The sequence below is a fragment of the Mytilus edulis genome, chromosome 4 (assembly GCF_963676685.1).
Source record: "Mytilus edulis chromosome 4, xbMytEdul2.2, whole genome shotgun sequence".
Taxonomy (NCBI): Eukaryota; Metazoa; Mollusca; class Bivalvia; order Mytilida; family Mytilidae; genus Mytilus; species Mytilus edulis.
Genome location: NC_092347.1, coordinates 88,601,629 through 88,610,818, shown reverse-complemented (window position 1 = coordinate 88,610,818; position 9,190 = coordinate 88,601,629). Strand labels below are relative to the sequence as shown.

Genomic DNA, 9,190 nt, shown 5'->3' with positions numbered 1-9,190 from the left:
TGTAGACGAAACACGCGTCTGGCGTTCTTAATTATAATCCTTGTACCTTTGATAACTGATAACGTTTCTGGAGCATCTCGGGTCTTAACCCGTTTTTTGTAGATTTCAGTTTGCCGACTCTTGAATTCTGTTAAGTGTTTTGATTCTCTTGTTTATTTTGGTAATAGGTTTTGGATTACAATGTCAATAATTCTATACTGTAATTGATATCTGAATTATTTGTTTTGCCTCTCGTTATTATGAATAAAAAGTGAAGACACTATCTAATTTGTACAAACTTTATTTGGAAAATGTTTGAAACAAACTGATATAAACATAATAAACATGGAACAGATAAGGTTTTCATTACAACACGGCTTATATTCCCATCACCACTCCGTTTAATGTCCCCCTCCACAATAAATAGATCAACTGGTAAACATGAAGTCACGAGTCCAGCATAAAAGCTTTGCTAATATTAAAAGTATTTTGTTTCTATCATATATTGATTTTCAGATGAAGACATCCAACACACTAGCTTACAGTTCTGTGTAAATAATTATTTATTTAAATAAGTAGTTTTGTCTTTCAAAATATTGTATTTTTATTATTTCAAATGTTCTTTTTAAAGTTATGAAAAATGAATTTCAAGAAACAGACTTTTTTTCATTTATAGGATTAAAATCATTTTCCATTACATAAATCAGAGCTTAAATGGTGTTACTGAAACAATCTCAATATAACAGGATTGATCCAAGCATAACAAAAGCTCCCTGAAAAGCTAACAATTATTAACAATTAATATCAAGATCAATGTGAAACTGTAGATATCATGTTTTTCAGTGCACACATTAAGTGTTGTTTTGGTAGATTCAAACTTGATTCAGCAAAATAAATGTAAATTTTCAAAAAGATAATATGACAAACCTGTTAATAACTTAATTTGTCAAAAAACTTTAGTCAGAGCAGCAATTTTTTACTTTCAATGTTTATGTACCTAATCACACATATAGATAAAATATATAATTGACGTAAATGTATTCTAACCTACAAAGCCACATAAACCAAGCAAATATTGAAACAATTTAAAATATAGTAAATACTTCATTCATTTACATTTTTAGATTTTCACACTTGTATCAATAGCAAAAAATAAAACTGAGGAAATAATCACAAAAAACTTTATTTAAGTATTTAAGAGTTGATATAATACTACATGAAAATCCATTATTAAGCAATAAGTAATTATGTTGATCTAAACCTTATTAATAATACACTTAATGATAAAAGAATTTCCCATCATTGTTTTACCATTGCTTGTTGCAATTGCATGTCTAATATACTTTGGAGAGAAATGTTAATTGTAAAACGCTGGTAATAAGAGCTGTAACTACATAAATAATCCTTCTGTAATCAAAACATGCAAATTTATGACAAAAAGCACCTTTTCTGTAATATTAAAATATATATTTGCATATAAATAAAGAATAAGACCAAAAATTGTGTATAATCAAAACACTATGGGTATTGCATAAATGCCAATTGCAAAACTATACTATTGCAGAAATAAAAACTACATACTAATAAAAATAAAAATGATTGAAAATAAAAGTTCAATGCTGTAGATATGTGGTTGTGGCCATCCAAATTGTTCACTAAAAACAAATTCATGTCAGAAAAAATAATCTAAATTTAGTAAAAGTATCATATAATTTAATGCAACTTATCTGAGATTTTATCAAGATCTATCAAAATATAATTAACACAGAGATGGCACTGATAAATATTTCCATGAATGTGTTGATAAAAAGCTTCACAGAGTAAATATAACAAATCAAAATAATCATAATCATAGGTATTGACTTAAAATAAAACTTGAAATTGTTTAAGATTCTGATTGCAATTAATAAGCATGGGATAGTTAGAATTCATGCAATTCATTTAAAAATAATAGGACAACCTTTTGTAAAAGAGATTCCTGCAATTGAGATTTATATTTTGATGTACTTAACATTGCATTTTTGGATAGAATAAGAATGAATGTTATTTGTAATATATAAACATTTATTAATCATTTATTTCTACAAAACATGACCAAAAAAAAAGGAAATTTCATGAAAAATATTTCTGTTTAAATAAAATCTCTCTCTTTAAAATGATGTTTTACTACAAAATGGAATGTGTACAATGAAAAAGACTATAATTAGGGTAACTTAGCACTTGTGATGAGCACTACTAAAATTAATACCATTGTATCTTTTTTTTTAAAACAACCAATAAACAGCTTTTTTTATTTATTTTTTATTTCTATCTTCCAATTTGACCCCTCAATTTGAAACAAAACAAAAATTATGATAAAAATGGAAAAACAAACCAATGATTTATATCATAAATATAAAAATATAAACATTATTTCTCCCTTTAAAAACTTTAATTAAAATAAATAAAACTTTGTATGGCACATTTTGTAAAGAATTGTTAGTACATTATATGAGGCTCCATCAAGACTAATGTAAAACGGGGCAAGGAAAGTGAAACATTTCATTATGAAGACAAAAATAGATCTACCCTATAACCTTAATGAAAAAAACATCTCTGTATGACTAACTACATCTTTCATTTGATAAATTTACATAGTATATATTTCTTCTCTTTGATTCAAAATGTTTCCTCAAAGATTTTTATACAAACCCTATAGCAAATAGTCTTTAAAAACTTAAAAAACAAAACAAAACATACTCTAACAAAACAAATAAATCAAGAAAACATATATATGGCAACAACAGAAAAGTTAATTATTTCTTACTTGTGATATAACACATATTTTAGGCCAGTAAGATAATTTTTAATACAATCTTTTTAACCCAAGTAATTAATTTAACCAGTGCCTCATGCAAGTGTCTTTTTTTTCTCCAAAGAAAGACAATCAGCAAGTCTTCCAAGGAAGATAATGTTGTCTCATTCTTAAAATATTATAAAGTACATGTGATGGCTTAGGCATCCTTTAAAATTACTCAGATCACAAATCAATATAAGTTGAGGATATTGACCAAACAATGTTTGCTTGTTTTATGTTCATGGCAAATATTTCATAAATATTTCAGAAGAGAGTAAACAAATCAACGTATAAAAATTTGGATATTACAATTGGGTCAAATCAGGGCCCAACAATTATTTAGTAAAATGCTGTTTTCTCAATTTTAAAGTTGTTTTTTTTCTCTAAGACTTCTCAACAACATTTACTCAAAATTTATATATCTTTATTACAAGATAATTCAAATGTTTTTTTCAAGTGAAAGTATTAACATATAAGTAGCTTATACGTTTCCTTGATGGCACTAGGAACTGATATCTTATTTACAATTAAACATAAAGATCTTCAACTTTTTTTTGCATAACATAAAGTATGACCTGTGACGGTTTTGATATTGATGTGATATTATGATATGAGATGGCTTTTTGAATATTCATTAATAATTTTATTATAATGATAGAATTCTCAAATACGCTTACTACATATACTACATCAGTTCTCTTTTTTTATATAACTTTTATTTCTTTTCAAATTTTTTTTTTACTTTTTCTTTGGGCTTTAAATAATTATAAAATATAATGTAAAATATTAGGTAGACTCTTAAAAGAACTTCTGGGGAACTATTTTTTCATTCCAGGATTGCAACTCTATTACTAAGATTTACAGGGGGAACACATCTCACTAAAAATTACCTTTTTTGTGTCTTTATCAATTTCTTGTATTATACTGATTATTAAAAATGAACTTAAAAAAAAATAATCTGAAAAATCCCCTCTCTTTTTAACATTCATCTATCTGAAATGCTAATTACAATCATAGATCACTCTTGTTGCTGTCTTCCAATAACAATATAAAACCAATCCTTCATGAATTTATACAAAATTCTCCATAGAAAATATGGTTTGTGCATAGTAATAAACTTGAGGTCATTTCAACTGAGTTAAACTTGTTATCGTTCTACGAACTAAACCATCTATACTGTAACAACCAGACAAAATAATTTATTCAGGTATCCTAGGAGGACTTGTTGACATCTGGATACCACTTTTAGGACTAGTAGATAATGGTGCCGTTCTAGCTGGACTAGAGGAGTAGATACCCAGGGGTTTGTCAGCTTCTTCCATCGACATACTTCTCTTTCTGAGAGGAATATCTGCTCCATCCATGGAGGAAGATCTGGAAACTCTCGTCATAGGTACACCTCCAACTGTAAATACAAAACAGAATAAGGTCAGGTCAAACACATAGGTCATAGGATCAATCCCAACTATTAGAAGAGGATGAAAAGCCAAAACATAGGCCCAGCAAAAGGAGGAAAAGTCAGGCAAAAAAATATAAAATATTGGTTGGCAGTCTACATGTTATATTTGTGTCAAATGAATTCACACACACTTACATTGCAGTTTTTTTATGTTTTTATTTCATTTTGATCAATAAAAATCAATTCTTTTGAAGGCCAATAAAACCAAACTTACCAAATAACAAAAATAGAAGACTACATATACAACTATTTCATAGATGATTTATATCTACTTTGAAAAAAGATTTAAGACAGTTTTATCATTTGAGTTACCTCCCTTCATGCATGTTCTGATTTCTTTTGATGTTTTATTTTTCACGTATTTTGCATTGGAGAATTTTCAAACACTTTGTTTTAAGGGAAATATATGATATATAAACTAAACAATGCTTACTGATATAAAACATTCATAATGTTCACATGATATTCCCTAAAATTTAGTCCATACAGGAGACCTTGCAGTGCCTGTCCCAAATCATATACATTATCAGTGGCAATCTTTTATCATATCTTAACTCTTTTTTTTTCATATTTCAGTAATTTGAGGACAGCCTTTTTTAATTTTAGAAACATCTTTTTAGACTGTGTGATTAAGAGCATGATATTGTATATTGTAAATATCTATTGTTTCAGACCATATGTTAACATCTATACTTCTGTGTTCTCATGTATCAATCACACTCACAAACTCCAAAACTATAGAGCAAAATGATAATATATATATAAAAACAATTAATCAATCTTTCATTTTCATAACTTACTTAGTCCTAATCCTTGACAGAAATACAAAAAGGCTTCTCCTAATTTCTCAGTCTGTAAAAGAAATAAGTACATTAATTACAACAGTTATTTGACCAATATGTTGATGATGGTTAAGCAACATGTTGTAGGTGTTGCCTTTTGTCAATCAATATCAAAAATACATTTTCTGAGGATTTTTTTTTTCTTGTGAGGCATATGTTAATTTGAATCGGTGGGAAATGAATGCATGTTTCCCAAATATCTTTAAAGCAAGGAAATTTCCAGATGCAACTCCTATCGTCTTCCCAAACAAAACATCTACTCATAATATTCCTCGTCTTGGTTTTAATTCTTACCATCAAAGCTAATCATCTGATACAGCCAACTTATCTTTTCTTCTATTACAATAGGCTAGCTACACTCTCTGTCTCTGATAATTCCTTCGTTCCTTCTGATAACTACCAACCTTTTTCCTCTATTACCTTAGCCACACCCTTTACCTCTAACAATTCCAGTCAATCATCTAAGACAGCAACCTACCTTTTCTTCTATTACATTAGCCACACCCTCTACCTCTAGTAACTCCAACTGTTTCTTGTCCACTTTTTGTAACATGTGACCATATAAGTTATGTACAGTGTGGTTGAAAGATGCCTTAGTTCCAGTGATCATCAACACCTGACATCTACAAATATGTTAGACACTGATCATTTTAAGAGGAGAGAATGGATATCAGACAATTCAATGTGTATCAGTACCATAGGTTTGACTTACTTAGGGAAATAAGCTTTAAAGTGAAACATTTCATACTAATTTTCTATTGTGAAGTTATGCATTGTCTTGCTTAGCATACCATCCTTCATTAATTCAAAACGTTGGAAAACAAGAAGCTGGTGATAAACGGTATCAAGTAGTATGTTTCCGACATATCTGAAAACAGTCTACACTGTTAAGTTGGTAATCAGTCACTGAACCATGAGAATAAGGTCAGCAAAGCAAGAAGACATATAACAGACTTAAAGTCAGAATATAAGGCTGTCAACCTTCTGAAGTATTTTTTGAAAGAGCAAAACCTGCCAGATAAACATTCCTCGGTCTCTAATTCTGTTACATTCATTGCATGGGAGAAAAACCATAATTTATTACTTGTCTTTATTAAATCAGTTACCATACTGTTTATATCCATAAATGTGTTAATAAACTAAATGAATTGTATTCAATTTATTTAAGTCATGTCATTTATTTTGAAGGTTAAATCTGTTGTGTAAATAGTCAAAATAACAAGAAATAAAGGTGAAAATAAATGTTTTGTTCAGATACACAAATATGCATCCAAATTGTCATGTATACCTAAATTAATCACTCTCTGTTTTCAACATATGTTTATTCTAAATCTAATATTTCAATTTTTCACTTACAATGTATTTGAATGCCAACTAGGCCTACAAACTGTTTTTATCTTTCCAAATAAAATAAAACAAGAATAAATGAATAATTGAATATATGTCCATTTCCCTACACAAATTATTTTTATTTGCAAAATCTTGATCAAATTCATTACTTTGACATAGACTGGAAAAAATTATAAGCATAACAAAAGAAAGATTGTAACACTGAGAAGTACAGTTTTGGAACATATAACCTAATTATCTGAATTAACATGTGTGTGTGTGTCTCAAGCTTTTGACCGATAATTTACAAAATAAATAGTTGTTAAGATCATCTCCTTGTAGACATTGGACAATATCAATGATCATATGGAAGATTTGAGTTGAAGCTCCTACAATCTTTTGTTGTGACCTCGACATTTATTATACTGATTACAGTAAGATCTTCTTGTAGACATTGGACAATATCAATGATCATATGGAAGATTTAAGTTGAAGCTTCTTCAATCTTATGTTGTGACCTTGACATTTATTATACTGATTACAACAAGATTTAATTTGATTGTCTCTACTTACTTTAATTTTCCAATACTATCTAGAATATTAGTTCTCCTGAAAAGACAAAAAAACATAAATATACAATTACAGTGAATGATTCATTGCATTAATATATAGTCAAATAATATAAATACAGAAATTATCTAAAATAAATCACTTTTCATTAGAAATTCATTCTGATTCTGGTAACAAAAAAGAAGATAAAGTTACATCATGGCAAACCAATCATATTTTCAATTCAGTTTATAAATACTTCTATTTTTTTTTTCTGTTAGATTTATCATCATCTAGTAAGTTTATCAGTTTTATTGTCAGGATTTAAAAAAAAAGGACTTTCTATAACTCTGGTGGAGAATCCAGTCCAGATAAGTAGGACAAGTTGATACACTTTCTTGTAATTTTATTCCACACAACACATTTTACAAGTTATGAGGGTCTATACTGTGTAACCACTTCTTGAAACTGTACAAATCTATGCAAGTTATAAGGGTCTATATTGTGTACTTATTTCTTAAAAGACTGTTGAAATCTGTGTAAGTTTAATACAAGGGTCTACACAATGTACTTCATGAAAGACTGTACTAAGTTATTCAGGTTACAAGTGTCTGTACAGTGTACTTACTTCATGAAAGACTGTACAAATCTGTGCAAGTTATGAGGATTTATGTGGTGTCTAAGAGAATTCTGGAATGTTGCAATCACTTTGTTTAAGTCTTCTTTATTCTTTGCTTTCTCAAACTATATAAAAAATAATGACAAAATCTTATTTTACTACTTTTGGCATTTAAAGATGTATCTTATTTAGCTGAAAGATATGTTCATGACAACTGTACAAAGCCAATAGCTAAGGAAATCATAATAATTAATAGCACCAGTACCTCAAGTAAGTAGAACTGGCAAAAACAAAATAAATTCCAGTATTTACTTTTATATTCACCTCCCAAAATATGATGCTATCATTGAGCTTAAAATGAATACATTGTAGTTGTAAAATATGTTAGTACATTATATAGACACTAACTACAAATCAAAATATATATCATAGTTATAAAAGTAGTATTACAAGCATCTTAAGGTATAAGGTATGATATGAAATAAATACAACTCATATAAAGTGTTAAATATTAATTCTATAATATATGCAAATGAGAGACATTTGAGGGATACCAATTTAAGTGAATTCATGGATTTAGATGAACTACAAATTCAAATGTTCAACAAAGTACACATATTTCTATAGGCTTGAAGGAATACTTTTGCAAATATATAAAATCAAATAGCTTCAAAATTTGTTTTCATATAATTCTTCAAAATTTGTACCATCGAAAATAATTGAACCAACAGTTTATCATGGCAGGCAGTTTTTATTGGTAGAACTAGCAAGATTAAGTAACAGGGACCATGACCTTCAATAGGAATGCTTGAAATCCTTGTCTTTTCAGATTAGAGTCAAACAGGGCTCCCCACATTCAGATGCAAGCTCAAAACCTAAGAGTTAACAGGCAAGTGCTCACTATACATGAACTACTTGGACCATTCAGTATCTAAGGCCCATTATTTAAGATATAAATATAAAGGTTTTTTTTTTATTTTCTTCGTACTTTATGATACAGTTTCAAACTATAATGTAAAGAATTTGTTTATTTTGTTCTAACGTAAAGGTAAGCGTGTTAAATACTATAACTACCAGTTGATTTCTTTTCAAATGTCTACTTTTATACTTGCAGAACAAAAATTCAATAATCCATTAAACTTAAAACTAATCTTTTGTCCAAGTATTGATTGGCTCTGCTTGTACAACAAATACAATTTTTTTCTCTGTTAAAAAAACCCTATATATTTTTTTGTGTCTGTGAATTCTAAAATTAGCCAACATGAAATACATTTTTCTGCAATTTAGCAAAGAAACACGAAATAAAGATTGTCCTTTTCCAAATAGACTTTGTCCTTTAGGCTTAAATGCAATATAAACATCAAGAAAGGACATTTACATTCTGATTTTATTACACACAAAATCTTTCAACGACTTCTTTTGTTGAAGGTAGAAAATCCTTACATAAAAGTAACTTTTGATGAATTCAAAATAATATTTTCTGTCATAAAGTCACAATAGAATATCGGAACAATTCAGTCATACCAAGATAGTTATTCAACATGAATATAAATGTTATTCATTGAGGTTAGACCATT

General features: G+C 28.3%; 1 protein-coding gene across 4 annotated transcripts in view; it reads right to left on the bottom strand.

The window, feature by feature from the left end:
• Window positions 1-264: 264 nt before the first annotated feature.
• The window catches only part of LOC139520931 (uncharacterized protein ZK1073.1-like), a 43,126-nt gene continuing 34,200 nt past the window's right edge, over window positions 265-9,190 (bottom strand). For all 4 annotated transcript variants that reach the window (XM_071314031.1, XM_071314032.1, XM_071314029.1 and 1 more), the window contains 5 exons: window positions 7,623-7,738; window positions 7,019-7,054; window positions 5,595-5,739; window positions 5,075-5,126; window positions 265-4,220 (listed from right to left, as the gene is read on the bottom strand). In XM_071314031.1, the coding sequence (XP_071170132.1) occupies window positions 4,015-4,220; window positions 5,075-5,126; window positions 5,595-5,739; window positions 7,019-7,054; window positions 7,623-7,738 (555 nt within the window). In that variant the 3' untranslated portion in view covers window positions 265-4,014. The remainder of the gene's footprint in view (window positions 4,221-5,074; window positions 5,127-5,594; window positions 5,740-7,018; window positions 7,055-7,622; window positions 7,739-9,190) is intronic.